The 19,055-nt window shown below is 45.5% G+C and overlaps 1 protein-coding gene across 6 annotated transcripts in view; it reads left to right on the top strand.

Moving 5' to 3' along the window:
* KANK1 (KN motif and ankyrin repeat domains 1) overlaps nucleotides 1-19,055 on the top strand; it is a 209,803-nt gene that overhangs the window by 133,397 nt on the left and 57,351 nt on the right. For all 6 annotated transcript variants that reach the window (XM_075597386.1, XM_075597358.1, XM_075597406.1 and 3 more), the window contains one exon: nucleotides 1,909-2,010. In XM_075597386.1, the coding sequence (XP_075453501.1) occupies nucleotides 1,977-2,010 (34 nt within the window). In that variant the 5' untranslated portion in view covers nucleotides 1,909-1,976. The remainder of the gene's footprint in view (nucleotides 1-1,908; nucleotides 2,011-19,055) is intronic.

Raw genomic sequence — 19,055 nt, 5'->3', positions numbered from 1 at the left:
TGGGGCTCAGTATAGCCATATTTAGACGGGAGCTCTGCTCCTGCAGCTTAAGGTAAAACATACTTGATGAGTAAAACGTATTTGATGACACATTAGACCATTTAGCCTAATGTTTTCTTCCCCTTTACCTCCCGACACGTGAAATCTTTTACTCTATTTGGCGTTTAGGCTTTTATATGTGTATTTTTTGCACTACATCCAGTTAATCGCAGCGATCTTGTCTGCCTTTTATAAAGCACCAGTTTATAAAATGCTACTTTATTACTATATCACGTTTGTTGTTCTTTTACTGAGTTTTTGATTCACACTGTGATGCGGGCTCTCTAATACAGCGGTGCGCAAAGTGGGGGGCGCGACCCCCAGGGGGGGCGGGAGATTGTGCTGGGGGGGCGCGGGCAGTTGCAGAGGCCCCGCGCTCTTCCCCCAGGCATTTAAATTAAATGCCGGGGGATCGCGTGAGGCCCCTGCAACTGTTTACTTACCGGGATTCAGCCGTCTGTGTTGCGTCACCATGGAAACCATGTGACCTGACGTCACACGCCCACGCAGCGTCATCTGACGCGGCTGAAGGAAGGCAGGGGGGCGCGAGAGCCGGGGCAGAGAGACAGGGGGGCGCAGCTCAAAAAGTTTGCGCTCCCCTGCTCTAATACATGGTACCAGGAACTCCATGTTGTCATTTATTATTTGGGTAGGGCCTTGGTTTTTTCTAATCATAAAACCCACTTCCATGCCTTCCTCTGCTAATCCTCGGACTCCCTGGCAGCATTCCAGTTTCTGAGGGGCATTGTCCCGTGTTCAAAAAGACTGGAGCCTGCGATATCTCAAGGGCCCTGTTTGAAGAAGATAATGGTCCTTGACTTGTAGTTTGACATGTTAAATGTTAGCCCTGTTTTCATGTTAAGTAAACATTACTTAGGATCGTTCCCAAACGACATTGGAGTGCCCTGGCAGACATGTCCTACAGTACATCAGAAAGAACTCTTGAGGGGAAGGAGGATTAGGCTGGAGGTAGCTCAAAGGTTATATGTTGGGGACATTTGTAGCAAAGTTAGCAAGATCGTCAGTAGCAAAATCATGTAGAAATTAATCATTGAAAATTCTATTTTATAAGAAATCGTTTTTAATAGTGGGTTTAGAATAAACCTCTTAACTTGACATTTCCAAGGTATGCTTTTGATTGTTGAACACTGTGCTCTAACAAATGCGCAGAAGTAATATTTTTTTGGGGGTGCACTGCAGCCATTGTATGGCTGTCGTATCTTTTTTTTTGTAGTTCGGGCCATGTATGCAAAGTTAATTGGTGCTACATTATTGACACCCCTCATTTGAAAATGTAGACGTAACATTCAGCATGGTTTATACATTCCCAACCGTTTAGTGTCATCTATTTTGAGAATGGACACTTAAATTATTGGATAATTCCAGTAATTGTTGCTGCTTGTCACACTTTTATTGCTGACTTGCTCAATGGTGGGCAGCCTAAGCTAATTGCATGGCCCTGGAGGCTCTCCTTATGCTCCCACCTTTGCTCTTGAAGCCTTCCATCTTAAACTAGTTAAACCGTGTTTCTCTCTCTGGTGCATTTCCCCTGTACTATGGGTGCTGAGAAGTCGTACTGTACTATGGGTGCTGAGAAGTCGTACTGTACTATGGGTGCTGAGAAGTCGTACTGTACTATGGGTGCTGAGAAGTCGTACTGTACTATGGGCGCTGAGAAGTCATACTGTACTATGGGTGCTGAGAAGTCGTACTGTACTATGAGTGCTGAGAAGTCGTACTGTACTATGGGTGCTGAGAAGTCGTACTGTACTATGGGTGCTGAGAAGTCATACTAACACTTGCTTCAACATCTTCAGATCTCATTCCCCATTAACTGATTTCCCCCCTCTCTTCTTTTCCATGTTACAGGTTGCGTGTAATATTGGACTTGATGAGTAACAACTTTCCCCTCTTTAAACCAGACCGTGAATTCTGATATGGAGCATACAGAAAACAATGGAAATGTTTATGGTAAGATTTGTGTTGTTATACAGATTATTGTAATGTATTATTTTGTCTTCCTTCCTTTTGGGGGATATTGAGAAGTGAAAAAATAAATAGTTAAAAAAAAATGTATTTGGTGTAAAATGCTTTAGAGCAGAAGTTTCATTACTTGAGGCTTGGCGGTGACAACAGCTGAGTACTGTAAGCTTTATTTTATAGTGATGGAAAGACTGTGCTGCTTCGTCTCACGTCTCATGTCTCAAATGTGTCACCTTGTGGTTGTCCGGTCGCTATCTAAAACTAAAGACCCCAAACTGAATTCCTTATTGGTCTACCTGTGACCTACTCCCAACACCACGATCTTCAGTTTCTGAGCAATGACTGCATTATTCTCCCAATCTCTACAGCCCAAGGGCAACAATCTGCTCAAGTTTTTTTTTTTTTTTATGATTTATCTACTTAACACGTAATTAACTACTAATCTAGCTCTAAATCTCTGAGGGAACTTGTAGGTATGTTATTCCCTGAATACCTGGCTTTTTTTGTAGCCCTAGAGCAGCGGTGCGCAAACGGGGGGGCGCAACCCCCAAGGGGGGCGCGAGACTGCCGACGGGGGGGCGCGGGGTTTACAGAGGCCCCGCGCGCTTCCCGAAGGCACTTAAATTAAGTGCCGGGGGAGCTGCAGGGCCTCTGTAAACCTAACTTACCGTGGCTCCGGCGGCTTCCTCCCTGCGTCTCCATGGCAACGCGGCGTCAAAATTACGCTGCGAGGTCATGTGACGTCACGTTGCTATGGCAACGTGACATCATTACGCCGGTGCGCGGGTAAGTTGGGGTTGGGGGGGGGGCGCGGGAGTGAGGGGCAGCCGGCAGGGGCGCGCAGGGAAAAAAGTTTGCGCCCCCCTGCCCTAGAGGACTGAACTTCAGCACCAGTGTATCAATCCCCTGCAATGGTTAAAAAAAAAAAAGAAGCTAAATACACAATGTGCTCTGCGTTTTATGCAGCGACTGTAATACAGGCCTCCCCTCAAGGTCTCAACACCAGTGTTTGCCGATCAAAATGTTTCAGTTCCTACAGAGGCAATGTGGTGAATGCTTTTTATTTATTTTTTTAACTATAAAAGGGTTAAGAAGGAATATGCACCGCCTATGATTGCTCGGCACTAGTGAATACCGGTAATACAGTACATACACTCTAGAGAAGGTTTTAGACGATGTAGTAAACCAAAACAAACAACAAAAAAAATTGGCACTTGTACAATTCCTTGAAAAGCCTGACTTTTCTAAGAATACCTGAGGTGATTTGGGTTTGCACTTTAATATTTAATCATTCACACCCTCTAGCTTTATGCGTACCCATAACTCACTGCTCTCTACTCCTTTTACAAATAGTTTTGAGGATAGGGGGAAAACATGTTCCTGCTGTATCCGATATTCCTACTTCGCAACTTATATGGGAAAGTGGAAAAGTGAAAGTATTTAACAATGCAAAGACAACCAAAGTTAATGGAGTGGCTATTTGAGAGTGGCTTTAGATTCCTCAATGACTGGGGCCATCTCTGATGATGGAAAAGGCACAAGAGCATAGATAAATGGTAAGCTCCTGCACTGCAAGGCATTGCTTCTTTTCCCCGGCTGTTGTGTAAATAAGTTCTTTTAGGCATTCCTCAAACATTCAACTTTCAACACATCACAGTGAATCTGTCAGCAGATGACGGTGAGGAATGTCGGTGAAAAATACCTTTTCCTTTGACAGCAGATCTCTGCGTCTTGCTCGACTTGTGTGGAAGGGTTATGTTTGGAGAAAGCCTTATACTCCCCCTTAGTTTTTGACCGTGAGTGCATTAAATAGGGGCTACTGTGACCACCTGGTCACTCTATCTGTGTTCATTAATTGCTATTACTTCCCTTTTGCACCAGGTCATTTTTAATTCTGTTTGTAATTGGAATGAGCGGTGTGGCTTCCAGTAAATAATGTTTGGAGAAAGCAGCCAGGATCTGGGAAGTGGGTGTGGGGAGAATAAAAAGGGGCCATCTGATGCAGACTTTTTCTTGCTAAATTTCAAAACCTTCTGGTAATAAAAATGAATGTATTGTGGAAAATGTAACCCCTTTCATGCCAGAGCAGTGAGCCAGCATGAAGAAGTTTTATTTCAGTTGCCCATATTGTCTTCCCTGCCACACAATTTGCCAATAATTTCTATACATTTTTTTTTTTTTTACTGTAGCCCTGTTTCCCTTAAACAAGATGGCTACTGGTGCTGCCCTTTAACCTGTTGGCTCGCAGGGGCCTAAGCCTCTGACACAGGGAGCTTGGAGCAATATACTTATAACTTTGGTGCAGCGCCTCCACCTGAGAGGGATCTCAATGTGTTGGGAGGAGACCCTCACAGGACACAACAATGAATACACACGCAGTAAAATAGAAAGGCCTTTACTAGCACTCGTATATCTTATTCTCTAATATCTTATAACTTTATCAAACTACAGGTACAACTACCCATTCACCTTGCAGGGCTGTATCCCACCACTGTGTAACCCACACAGTGTCCTGAGAATCCCAGTCCCTCAATGTCCCACAATGCCCACACCCAACCCACAGTGTGTTACCGCACGGCCCACCTTGAATGTGTTAGAGTTGGTGCACTTTCTGTAATGGTACCTGGCGCGCCGACAAGGATCAGAAGGGATCCGCGATCAAGCGATGTCCTCCACTGTGTGTTCTCCTCCGCGTGGGATGGTATCCAGCTGGATGGTCCCACCTCAAAGACAGTCTCTGCTTCAGTTCAGTGGTCTGGTCCCAGACCGCAGTGTAAGGATCACGCAGAGTACCACCGTGTCCCAGACTTATAATAGCTAAGGGGCAAGGTTCCTATCTAAGGGGTCCCTGTAGCTGCCACAAACTAATACTGGGAGTCAGGGCCTAGGGGAAATCTGGCCTAGTGCTGAGGGTCACAGACCCCTGCACATACACCTCTTACCCCTATCTTACTCCAGCTCCGACTGACGCCTCCTCTTCCAGGGCGCGAATACTATCTCCTGCTGCAGGAAACCTAACCGCGCGATTGGCTCCCTGGCGTCATGTGGTACACTTGCCCCTGAGCACTATAGGGCTTGTAGTCCACGCAGAACCTTTCTCTATGGGCCGCCGTGTGCTGTACACTGCGCGTGCGCAACCCTCAACTGGCCATCGCGACTCCTGGCGCTCCTCGCGCATGCGCAACATGGCCCAAGATGGCGGCGCCCTGCAGGAAGGGCCGCCGGAGCTTCTGGCGAACCTGTCGCCACACACACTGACCAATGCAGCAGCGGAGGTTGGAGGGGAGAGCTCACGAATGGGGGACCGGAAAGGGACCTGGCTATATTACAATAAGTATCGAATCATTGAGGCTTCATTATAGGAATTGCTCGACGTGAAAACTGCTGCCATTGCCAGACAACAAAAATATAAGGCTCGTCAGCAACGCAATAGAAAAAAAAACCTTATAGGAAGTGTGGCAGAAAACCTACAAAGTCTCTTTGTTTTCAGTTTGGTGACTGGTACACACAGCGGTCGTTATTGTTTAGATAACAGATGCAAAACGTGAACATGAAAAAAGAAAAAAAAAAGATTCAATGTAGCCCATGTCTAATATTGTATAGGCGAGTGTAACCAATTGTGAGAAGCTGAACTTGCGATATACTTGGTTAGGGGGTGGGTACAGTAGTAAGGGTGTGACAGGAGAGATTTGGTGTCCTTTAGGATTTTCTTTGAGTAGTAGAAGGTTGCAAATGCATATTCTGTATATGTGTGAACTGCAGCCTTTGCATGAAGTGAATTCAGATAGATGAACCGTCAGTCACTTATATACAGTAGTTACAGTAGTCCTACATTTAGAAATTAATTTGTGCCCAGACCGTTTTTTCTTCGTCACATGGTTTAGTAATGTAAAGTCCGATTATTGTTGTTTGTTTTTAATATGAGAGCGCGTTTGCCATCAGCAGCAAACCCTGTGACCTCACAAGGCAAACACATAGCTATCCAAATACTGACTAATCTTAAACAGAACACCCCGGAGAACCTGGGATCTGTCAGAGCTTACTAATTTGTAGTCCGTGTCACTCCGTCTTAACATCACGGGTCTAATACACGCTACATATTCGGTGGAGTCTCACTCGTAGAAGTCAGTACCTTTCATTTAAAATATAATTGCCCAACACATTCTCTGAAATATTCAGTACACATGGATTGTAAGCTCTGAGGGGCAGGAACTGCTTTTCCTAATGACTTATTTTCTGTATGAAGCGCTTGTTCCTATTACAGTAGGCTGCGGCCACGCTGCCGCTGACCGCGCGGTGCTTGGCAAGGTTACATCTCGCAATTTAAATTTTGACGTACACGCTCACCCACGCTTGGCGCTTACTTAAACAAAAAAAGTGACTTTGAACTGCGCTCAGCTCAGGGGGCTGGGTAGAATTGTAAATTTGTAAATAACAATGGCAGTACTTTGGGTATGGAAATAAAAAATGATTGGGTATTCTGAACCCCCTAATGCCATAACACTTCAACCACAGATTATACGTATCTTTATAGATACTTGAAGAAGTCCTATTTATGTGTGGTATTTTCCCATGGCAGCACTATAAATATGTATAAATACATATTGTGCCTGTGGACGGACGTTCACAGAGGTACACACTTAGGAGGCTTTATAATGTGAAATTATAATAAGGCTTTATTGTGCCTGCTCCTTTCCATCAGGAAATTATACAAACACAGGGGGGGGGAACATAGCTTCCATTCACTTGGGAGTATTTCTAGTGAAATCCTATGCAATTAGTTCACATCTCCTATTAGTTAAGCAGTTCTCGCAGCCCCAAAACATATAGCATGAAAATAAGCAGATATAAGCAGTCTCTTAAGAATAAAAGTCTTATCTGTTTCTTGGAGGGAAAATCTTCTCACTGTCCCTGCTTCAGCTCCCTTGTCTCCAGGGTTGGTCAGCATACAGGTTTAGAAGTTTTCCCTGTGTCTTGAAAGCCGCTCTGCTATCTCTTTTGCAGAGCTCAAGACAAGTGTCTCTAAGTTCAGCTCAGGTGTCAGCTAAAGAGTTCTCACTTCCTGTTTGAGATGGCTTAGGCTAAGGCCCCGCTCCCAGAGTCAGCGCGCCCGCACTGCAGACAGGCGGTGCGCTGACACTACACAGACCGCGATATGCGGTCTGTAGGGAGCGGGAGCTGGAGCGGGAGTGGGAGGTTTGACAGGGAGGGGGGGCGTGGCTTGAGCGGAGGGACCCGCTACTCTCCCCCCCCTCCCTCCACGGACTCGGGCTGGAGCTGCTGAGGGTAAGTAAAACACACACACACACAGGCACACACATACACACACACACACACAGACAGAGGCAGGCACTCACGCACTCAGACACACACACAGACAGGCACTCGCCTGCTTTCACTCCACTCTCCTCCCCGCTCCCCGAAGCCTCTCCTCCTCCCGAAGCCTCCCCTCCCCATTGGCTCACAGCCACACCACGTGACGCGTCAACGCTAGGGAACACCATTTTCTTGTGTCCCATAGAGGCTGACGCGCCACAGCGTGTAGTCAGCTGTGCCGCCAGGGGGGACCGGGACCGGCTCGCGAGGATTCCCCTGCTGCTGGGGAATTCGCGACATGGCCGCCCGCGCCAACGAGCGCAGCGGGACCGAGGCCTTACAAAAGCCTGTCTGTTCAATCAGGCAGGTGGTGTTTAGTAATTAACTACCAGAAGTTAACCACCACACTGCTAGATTAAAGGCACATTACTGAACAGGGATAAGTCCCCTGTTACAGTGCCCAAAAGACAAAGTGTACACAGAGCGCACCAGGGATTAGTGTATTGGCTCAAATAGAATATTGTAATAAAATGTAATTAGTGAAAATTAGAAGAAAAAAATCAGTTTAATAAGAGGTCAAATGGCCACACACATATTAAAATACAACACTTAGGAGGCGTCGCGGCCTCTCCAAGATAGAGAAAACAATCCCTCCTTGTACATCTAGCCCAGGTCCCCCTCTGGGCTTCCCTGTGGCCCACTTACCTACCGGCGCGGGTGTGCTAGACCAGGGGAGCACAAACTTTTTTTTCCCTATGCCCCCCCCTGCCGGCAGTTCCCCTCTCTCTGTGCCCCCCTCATACCTCGGCTCTGGTGTTGGCATCATGACGTCACATTGCCATGGCAACGTGACATCACATGACCTCAAGGCGTGATTTGATGTCATGTTGCCATGGCGACACGTCTAAGAAGCCACCGGAGCCAAGGTAAGTGCAGTTTACAGAGCCCTTCGCCGTTTCCTAGGCACTTAATTTAAGTGCCTTCGGGAACTGCGCGGGGCCTCTGTAAACTCCGCGCCCCCCGCAGACTGTCTAGCGCACCCCAGTTTGCGCACTGCTGTGCTAGACAGCGGAGGCAGAGTGCAGGTGCCGGTTGCTCAGGCGAGGTGGGCGAATTGCCCGAGGTCCGCAGCGGCTCCCGTGCAGGGCGCCGCCATGTTGGTGCGCGTGCCAGAGTTGCGGTGGCCATTAAAGGGGCTATGCGCAGTGACTTCAAAGTCCAGCGCCAATAGGAGGACAGATCCGCAGGGGACTACAGCCCCCATAATGCCCAGGGAGGTATACCACATGTCGGGAACAACAATAGGGCTGCAGCTTCCCTTGCAGGAGGATATTGATACTTTTCCACGCCAGTCGGAGCTGGGACATCAGAGCGTATGGGTGTAGGTGCAGGGTGTCGGTAGGCCCCTGCACTAGGCCAGAGACCCCCATCTAGGCCCCGACTCCCACATAGCTTGTGACTGCTATAGGGGCAGGCTCCTTAGACATGGACACTGCCCCGCTTAACATCTTTAGTGTCAGTGACACAGCAGAACGCCACGCTGCAGTTGTGGCCTGTGGTCTGGGGCCAGACCACCACCGCAAGACACAGAGACTATCTTCACAGTGGGATACTCCTGCTGGATAACACCCCACGTGGCAGCGGATGCCTTCGCTGACAATGCCGTGGGACGGACGGTTCTCTTCTGTCGGCGATACCGGATGCTGGAGCACCTGGCAGGTATCCCCATCTACAAGTGCACCAACTCCACATGTTGGTTGTGGGCAGCGCTGTCACACACACTTTGGGTGGGTTGACTCTGTGGACACCAGGGGGGTTGGGTGCCCTGGGGCACCTCAGTTCTTTGGGGTAAACCCCACCGGGGTGTGGACACGGTGTTGGGGGCACGGTTTGGGGGTACGGCCGTGTGAGGCATGAGTAGTTCTGTTATTACTCATCTTATGCGTTCAGTAAACTTGTTATACCATACCAGTGTGTATTATTTATATAGTGTCCTGCACGGGTTATCCAACATTGTTAGGATCCCTCGCAGGTGGAGGCGCCGCTGTCACCAGACGGATCAGGCTCCCAGCAGCGGAGGTTCAGGCCTCTTGTGAGCCACAAGTAACGCACACACACAGTAGCCGCCATATCTCCCAGGGGGTAGGGGAATGTACGCTACATACATACAAAATAAACACAAATGCACACGTGCACAGACGCAATGGTCACAAGTATAGTCAGTCTGACAAATAAACACCTAAATACTGTGCAATGTACTGTAGTGACTGAACATAAAACTACACTCGGGGGAACAGGTACTAGCCAAGAGTGAACGGGCAGGCTACAGTTTGCTGGCGCTGATGATCAGTCCGGACTGATACAGCAATACAGCAATAACCCAATTGCTGTGCCAAACACAGAGGTCGGAGAAGTGGTACCGCGGGAGTGCCTTTTCTTTATACAGCTCAACCCCGTTATAACGCAAATCCACTTATAACGCGATGCAAGCATGGCTCCCAATTTTCGTATTTATAAATACTTTACAACACGATTATTGGTGTCTTAAATACTTTATTGTAAATTGCATACAATTGTACATTTCTAACGCGATCCACTTATAGCGCGATGTGATTCTTTGGACCCCAAGCACAGCGTTATAAGGGGTTAAGCTGTATTTTTTTCTTTTTTCTGTATAAATGAACAGTTCCACTTTCTCAAGAAAACTGGGTTATTGGTCTTTTTTGAGCACACAAATATTGTACCAAAGTTTTTCTAAAATGAAGGGATAAAAGCTTGATCACGTTTAGCACTTTTTGATACTGGACACAACACTGCTACTTTTATTGTTTCTAAAAAAAAGGAAAGAAAAACAGAGCAGGAAACCCTATAAACCAGCGCAATGCCATTTGTTCTACGTATTCCATCTCGATAGATATTGTTCACGAACACACGATACTTATATTGTGCAATCCAGTGCGTATGATGTAATCATAATGTCATATATAACATACTTTGTATATTCAGAACCTCAACAAAAATGACCACTAATAAAACTCTTCGCTCTCAATGTATCTTGTGTTGTTAGATCATCGTTGTTTCCTTATTATCGGTGTTCTGAAAGAAGCAATCCCAGGGGACAGATTTATATGTTTGTTTGTGTGTGTGTGTGTGTGTGTGTGTGTGTGTGTGTGTATATATATATATATATATATATATATATATATATATATATATATATATATATATATATATATACATCGGTGCGGCTTTGATTTGGCCCATGTGATGCGGGAGATTCAAACCTGAAATCCCTGCTTGCTGAGCCAGAGCAGCTACTGGCACCTACTTCGGAGGTAAGAATCACTGGAAGTAAGGGGTCCCTAGAGCTGAAATAAATGGGGTTCAGTGGTGGAGACCCCCTGCTTCAATTGCTCTCTCTATATCTATTTAAAAAAAACATTTGCTGCTTTGGCTTGTTCCTTTAAGAGAACTTGTAATATTGGTAGCATTGCCACGTGTACGGTATTGAACCGGACTGTCCTGTATTTGGATATGCTGTCCAGCAAAAAATAAGGTAATACCGGACATGTATGTATCCGGTATTACCTCTCTGGACATAGTGACATGGCCGGCTTGGGAGCGTGTTTTTCCAGAACACGGCTGTTCACAGGGGGCTGGGAAGTTTCCTCTATCCTGATTTGGCTGCTTCTTGGTAATGCAGCCAATCAAGAGGAGGTGTCAAGAGCCTGGGGGTGGAGGAAATGGCGTGGAGCAGAGAGAGGTGAATCTCTGTGATGGGGGGGTGGGGGTGTGTGTGAGGAGAGAAAATGAGGGATGTGGGGAAAGAATCAGAGGGAGGGTGTGTGGTGAGTGACGACAGGTGTGTTATTTATAAATGATCTGACGTTTCATATTTTTTGTTTGAAATTTCACTGCAAGTATGCACCAATTTGCACCATATATTCTATTTTGTAAATAAATTCTGCAAAATTGAATATGAATTGGTGGAAATTAGTGCAGACTTGGCGTGAAATTTCAAACAAAAATGATGTAACGATCAGATGATCAGATTGTTTATAAACAACATACCTCCCCACTGACTTTTCTTGAGCGCGTCACACCTTTCACTGTTGTGCCCAGTATTTTTGGAGAATCCACCTAGCAACCCTAAATATTGGTCTATGTAAAAATGGAATGGCAGGAAAGACCTATTGAACATTACAACAATGAGAACAATAGCAACAAAAATAATATACTTGATACAAAATAGAACTTCAAAACTAATAAAAGGTACAATTTGTCAAGTGTGGGGGAAATGCCATCCAGGCAAAGACCTGGATTAGTTTGTATTCCAAACCATGTGCCCCCAGTTTTAACCATAATTCAGAAGATGTATCCCTTAAATATATTGCAGCATAGGTTCCCATATCTTGATATACATTTCATATTTTTTGTTTTTAAAAGCATATGTTAATTTTTCCATCATTGCTATATCCCAAAGTTTAGCTCGCCACCTACGAGCAGTAGGAAGATTGACAGATGTCCATCCCTTGGCTACCATGGGTTTAGCTGCCATGAGCATATGATTAATAAGTATTTTAGAGTGTTTTGAGGGTGCGTGTTCCTCTGGCCACCATCCAAACTGAATACTGCTGCATTTAGAACACTAGCTAAACTAAAAAAAAAAGACTTGATTCATCATGACCTTTCTGAAAACGAACACGCATATTCCAATTAGGATTTGGAGTATCCCCAATGACGTTTGTTGGGATAAATGATGCTCGAAATCTTGGCTAATCCAAGTTGTACTCTGAGAAAGTAGAACATATAAATGCAGTTACACTTGGCAAAATATATTGGCGTTTCAAACAAACTACAGTCCCACAACCATGTGACACCAACTCTACCATTTGTAACGTTGGTTTCATAATTTAGGATGTGTGCAATAGCTTTTCACATTCGGGACTAAAAGGGTAGAGCCAACTGCCCAGGAGTAAATGTAATTCAATGTATAATACATCCTACTTTTGATGGAGGTTTACAACAATGGAAAAAATCAGCACCAGTTTACAAACTAAAGTAATCACAGCTGAATTATATAGCTTTTTTTTCTCTCTCTCTCTTTAGATAATCACAAGGTTCCCATAACAAATAATAGGTGATCACACACATTTGAGGTGCAATTAGGCCCATATTCACTAAGTGGTCCTGGACAACACATCATGGCCTGTTAAAGTGAAAGGGTAGGAAGGTGTATTATTGAATAACACCGCTCAAATATTTTTAAAAGGTATAATACGCTCCCTCCCTTTCCCCACCCCACACCCCCAACTTAATGTAATATGTATTTATATCATGAATACATCACCCAATTATAAGCTACAATTTGGCATAAGGTTGAGCAAGATATACATCATCTTGTTTTTCTACGTAAACTATATGTAAAGAGGCATTTTATTTGAACACATGTAATGTGCCGCAAGAAATTCGTTATTTCGCTTCAGCAATAATGTACTAGTTTATGATAAAAAAAAAAAAATTCATGCAATTCTGTCACTTTTTATAAAAACTAGAAGGCCACACATTTTGAAAATCAATATTTATCCTGGATGCACTGGATCATTTTCTAATGAAGTATAGGATGATGCAAAAGGAAAATACAAAATAAGCATTGGTAATAGCACAGCTATTACCCAACACAGTCTCTGAACCATTCCACCATGTTGTTGTGTATTTCCTGGCCACGCTGCTTTTTAATGAAGGGAAGTCGTTTAATAGATTTTAACAGGGAGGTCTCATTAATGAACTAGTGCCTGTCTATTATTACAACTGTTTTGAGTATTACAAGCTTTAAATGGGTAGATGCTTGTAGCCGTAACTAGTATTCCTTTATGTTGGTGCATGGTTGGTTTCCATGCTACATCCATTTCTGTGCTTCTCGAAGGCATGCAACACTTTGCAGAGCCTAGCAATGCTTGGCAAGTTCAGCTTGGAGCAGAGAGGTTAATTCAGTAAGGGAGGTAACCATATGCCAGCCATGTACATGTGGGAAAGGATTAATGTCTGATTTTGTTATACTGCTTTAATTCACAGCTGTACTTTGATAGGTGACCCCCATAGTCTCAATGTCCTGGCTGCAAGACGTGTGCACAAAATCTCTACAGAATTGATTAATTGGAAAAATCACATTGTTTTCAACGGGAACCTGTTTCTTTAATCAATCAAGTGCTGCTTTTTGCTCCATTTTTGCCTCGGTTTTGCAGCCGCGAGATCTCAGTAAATAGAAAGAACTGTACATTCTAATTTAGTGTCCTGTTCCATGTTTTATATATATTTGTATTGTCGACATAACTGCTATTCTAATACTGGACGGCTGTACATGCATGCAGAGATGTCTGCCTCCATGGACCAATACAGTATGAGAGGAGGGATTCTGGGGGGGGAAATTTTAATTGAAGAGTACTGATTGTTATCGGTGAGACTCCCTGTGAAATCTTTTACTTATGCTAAAAATGAGCACCGCTGACTCCAAATCAGTGAGGCTCAGCCCCACAGTTGATGTATCTGTGTAAAACTGCATCCAGCATTATTTAGCTATAAAGAAGAAAAAAAAGGGGGAAAGTGTACGCTGGATAGTGGGAATCATTAATAAAAGTTACTAGTGCGCAGATTCAACTCCTACTAGAGGAAGACAAGTCCTGACATTCACAAGAGTCCTAAATGCCTCTGTTTTAACATGTAGCATCTCCTGACATTTGTGGTTTCTGCAAAGCGTAAGCAATTCTGTCTCCGTGCCTATTCAGATTGCTAAGGCGTGCGCTTTGCAAGGTTACTGTATTCTGACAGACAAAAGTCCCCTTGGATTTGCAAGTGACTTCACACGGCTTTCGGCAAGAGAGGATTAGAAAGTAGGTTTCATGGGTGTGTGTCAGGTTGTAAAAAGGTTTATTTTAGAGGTATAAGCCTGTCTAGTACAACACACTTCAAAATAGGATGGCTCCAGTCTGCAGAGGAGGCTAAGCTTAGAAATAGTTTGAATGCTTTGAAGGAGTATTCGGCTGGGCTCAGCAGGAAGAGGACTGAACAGAGATGCATGATGGGGTCTAACTTCTAATTTACTACTCTACAGCCCTGGAATCTGTGGGGACTTGATGAGGGTTTTTTTGTAGCCTGATGACTTACTGGAACGATTTTGAGTGGTATTTGCTTCCGTGCAGAACAGTCTTTGTAGCATCGGTTTGTTTTCCCTTATCAATCTTGTTTTGGACGACTTACCCAAGGCAGGTGATTTATCACGTAAGTACAGACCATATGGGAATGAAGCAAAGAGAATGGTATCTGTGCTTTAAAATATATTTATTTTATGAACGAATGTTTTGCACGGTGTTTGCAGTATCAGTTGGAGGTCCTGGACTCATAGTTACAGGTCCCATAACACAGACCTGCTGGTTTGTCGATGCATGTGTTATTGCATTCTAAGTGACAGTATTCATTCAGTAGGGTTGAGAATTGGCTGCAGTAGTTAGGCTGTGGCATTTGTAACATAGTGATGACCAATTGTGTTACGGAGTCGGCGACTTATTGTTTGACACGATCCTATGAGCTCTTTGTTGACATGATCCTATGACTTTAGCCTATTTGTTATAAAATAGTGTATATTATTGATATCTGCAAGTTCTCTGAACAGGACACTGTTTTTAAGATCCCTGATCTTATGCAAGTCATTTGGCAGAGAGGCATATACCCAAAGATATTGTCCGTTATCTTGGACTTAAGTGGGATTCTTAGACCCTTAAGTGGGATTCTTAGACCCTTTGTGGCCAAACGCAGGTCCTGAGCCTGAGCCTTTTTGTCAGAGGGGCGGCTTCACCTGATAGTGATACAGGCTTTTTTTTATGTCTTAAGAAATGGTGTAAATAGTAATTTAAAATTATTGTTTACTCATGGCAACCAAATATTTTTTTTTTTTTTACTTTTTGTGGTATTTTATAGATACAGGTAAAGTGTCACTCCTTGTTTTATTTTGGGAAAGTAATTAGGATGGGCTTAGTCACTTGTTGGCTAGACATGGAAGACAATACATATTGTCAATACATACTGATCATAAAGAATTTGTCAGGACCCCTTTGGGATAAAAACACTTTCAAAGGGCACACATTTTCACATTCAGGACCTTGGTTCGATATGTTAGCATATCTTCGTTCCACATACATATACAACCATGTAATAATGCTATATAGGACATAAGTGAATCCCTTCCCTGAACGATTTTGCTATCTAATTTCAGATTATATATGAATGTAAAGCATTATATGAATGATCACCATTTTTTATTTATTTTTGCTTTCTTTAGATCAGCAGATCTCAGAGCAGTCTAAAGGTTACTATGGTAACCTCGGATGCTAGAAATGAGGATGCTAGAATTTTTTTTTAAAGAATGCCATGCTCAGATACGAGTGTCATATTGTATAGTTACTCATTTATGGGGGAATTTCTGCTGTGTTGATAATTACAATTTCACATTGACTTTTAGATGACAATTACAGTAGCCATGGTGTGTGCTATTTTGCACAAGCAATGAAGAATGTTTTTTTTGAAGTGAAACTTCCTTAGTGGCACCTCATTCGTGATGGGGCAAAAAAGAATTGTGGAGACAGAAATGAAACGGATGTGACGTCAGTGCTGGCAGTTGAGGCCGGGCTGTGTTCTGGCTCAGCCCGACCCCAACACTGACATCACACCCGCTCCACACGCTCCTAATCACCCCCCCACCCCCCCCCCCCCCACACAGCCCCACACCCCCCACACACCGTGACATATGCGGCGGCGATAGCCGCCGCTCCTAACGGCCGCTGCCATGCCGCGCAGCCTCTCTCCTCCCTACCTCCGCTTTCCTGCGTCCCGCTGACTGAGCGCCGCTGGGGTCGAGGAGAGGAGCCCAGGGATCATGGAGGGTATCCGCCGCCGCAGCTCCTAACGAGCTCTGCTCCCCCCACCCACTGACATGCGGCGGCAGCCCTCAAAATTTAATTGCCGCCACTCCTGCTGACCTCCCCCGGCCGAGGCATGGAACGGGGGGGGGGGGGGGTAGAGTGAGCTGCGTTCCACACAGCACCATCAGAAGGGGATCGCTGCAGCGCTCCCCTCGAAGCCAGCTCCCGCTGACGATGACGCGCTGCCCCCCTTCCCCGCCGACACTGCCTCTGCCCACGCAGCACTTCCGGAGGGTGGGGGGGGGCCTTTATTAGGTATCTGCCCGGTGCCCGGTGCGGCCGCGTCTCGCCGGGGGGTGGGGGGGGCGAGGAGAGACTCAGGCAGAGCCACCGCGGGTCCGCAGCTCTGCCTGTCTGTGAGGGGGGGGGGGAGGAGAGTCTCAGGCAGAGCCGCCGCGGGTCCGCAGCTCTGCCTGTCTGTGAGGGGGGGGGGGGAGGAGAGACTCCGGCAGAGCCGCCGCGGGTCCGCAGCTCTGCCTGTCTGTGAGGGGAGTAGGAGACTCAGGCAGAGCCGCCGCGGGTCCGCAGCTCTGCCTGTCTGTGAGGGGGGGGGGAGGAGAGTCTCAGGCAGAGCCGCCGCGGGTCCGCAGCTCTGCCTGTCTGTGAGGGGAGGGGGGGTGTGAGGGGAGGAGGAGAGTCTCAGGCAGAGCCGCCGCGGGTCCGCAGCTCTGCCTGCCTTTGAGGGGGAGGGGGGAGTCAGGAGAGAGGGGGCAGGACACAGAAAGAGAGACACACATACAGTGACAGACACACACACACACATACATATATACACACACAGACACACACACTGACTGACACACATACACACACACACACTGACTGACACACATACACACACACTGACACATACACACACACTGACTGACACACACACACACACACACACACACACACACACTGACTGACACATACACACACACACTGACTGTGAATAGGTTAGGGGGATGTGTGAGGTGCAGGGGGGCTGCGCATACGTCACACGGTCACACGCACGCACACGGTCACGCACAGTCACACGCACACAGTCACACGCACACACACACAGTCAGTCGCGCACACAGTCAGTCGCGCACACAGTCAGTCGCGTGCACACGCACTGTCACGTGCACCGTGCACTGTCACGCGTACACGCACTGTCACGCGCACAGTCACACACAGTCACACAGTAACACGCAGTCACACGCACAGTCACACAGTCACACGCACAGTCACACAGTCACACGCACAGTCACACAGTCACACAGTCACACGCACACACAGTCACACGCGCACACACACAGTCACGCACACACACACACACACGAGGAATTCACGCTTAGTGCAAATACAAGGGATGTGTACGCATGTTCTAAGTCAAATTTATTTGCGTTTTGTCAATGAAATTGTATTTTGATTTTTAATTAAAACATCACCAATACAAATACAATTTCTGTGACAAAAGTCAAAGAAGTTTCACTTACTATGCGCGTGCACAGCACACACAGCTTTTTTTTTATATAGTTGACAAACAGGCGCTTATAACTTATCAAAAGAACAAGGCGCACAACGCACATAGTGTAGTAAAGTAAAAAATGTGACTTTATGGTTAAAAGTAAATAATTCTGCGTACATCAAGTAAGAATAAACAAGCAGTTGGTATATTGGTTTACCACACCAGGAAATGACACTGTGCAACGCCCACGGATGGATCTCGGCATGCAATGGGTCTGGAGTCGTCTCATCTGTCCCTTACAGCGTCCTCCGTTTAGGGGTAGTGTGGATATGTCCCTTGTAGAGAAAGCCCCACAGCACACAGCTCGCAGGATGGTACTGTCATTTTTGTCTAGTTCCTGGGGTGTCGAGCCACCCCCAAGAAAGGCTGCAGACCCACGAATAGTGCAAGATCTACACTTAAGGTCCACAACATTGTTTGTTCAATCACGGTGCACTGTTCACTTGATATTTGTTGTCCACTAGTTATTAGCTGCGCACTATCACTTTTTTCTTCGCTTATAACTTATATTCGCTGACCTCTCCTAGACTTCAGGGTTCAATAATCTGGCGATATGGAGGACATCTCTGATTTCAATGTGTATGTAACTAGTTTTATTGTTTGCCTCGCTGCTAACTGATGAAATCCCATCAATTCACCAGAAGGGGCGAGTTAACAAAAGGTTTGTTTTTGGTGAAACCTTTAATTTTGCCATTTTTAATCTTGGATGCTGAACCAGGTTATCAACATAAGCCATTGAAAAAACACATTTTGTGCCAGTAACCTCTGCAAACCTGCCAAGCATAATCCAGAGCTAAGGAATGTGTGATTATCTGTTTTAGCCATTAAATTGCTCATCTGTCACGCAACAATAATATTTCATGTTTCGCTAGAACCAGTGACTGCAGGGGTTTAGAAAAAGTAGTGGTAATGTGTCGGATTCTATAAAAAGGTCTAAATATATTCAAAAAACAAAAATTGGAGCAAAGCTGTGCACATTATTTTAGGAAGATTTAAGTAGTGTTTTATGCTGGAAAATAGGAAGTGAGAGACTAGAGCAGTGGTGTTAAACTTTTTTTGATTGAGGAACCCTAATAGAGAGTCTGAGATCAGATGCATTGTAAGGAACCCCAACCCTCTCTAATAGGGTGTCTGAGATCAGATGCATTGCACATTCTTCTGTATTTGGTACAATTTTTAAATGACTGGAAAATTGCAGGGAACCCTTTACGTATGCTCGGGGACTGCAAGGGTTCCTAGGAACCCCT

Source organism: Ascaphus truei, chromosome 1 (genome assembly GCF_040206685.1).
Source record: "Ascaphus truei isolate aAscTru1 chromosome 1, aAscTru1.hap1, whole genome shotgun sequence".
NCBI classification, from domain to species: Eukaryota; Metazoa; Chordata; class Amphibia; order Anura; family Ascaphidae; genus Ascaphus; species Ascaphus truei.
Note: the sequence above shows the minus strand (reverse complement) of the source record. Positions and strands in the feature narration are given on the sequence as shown.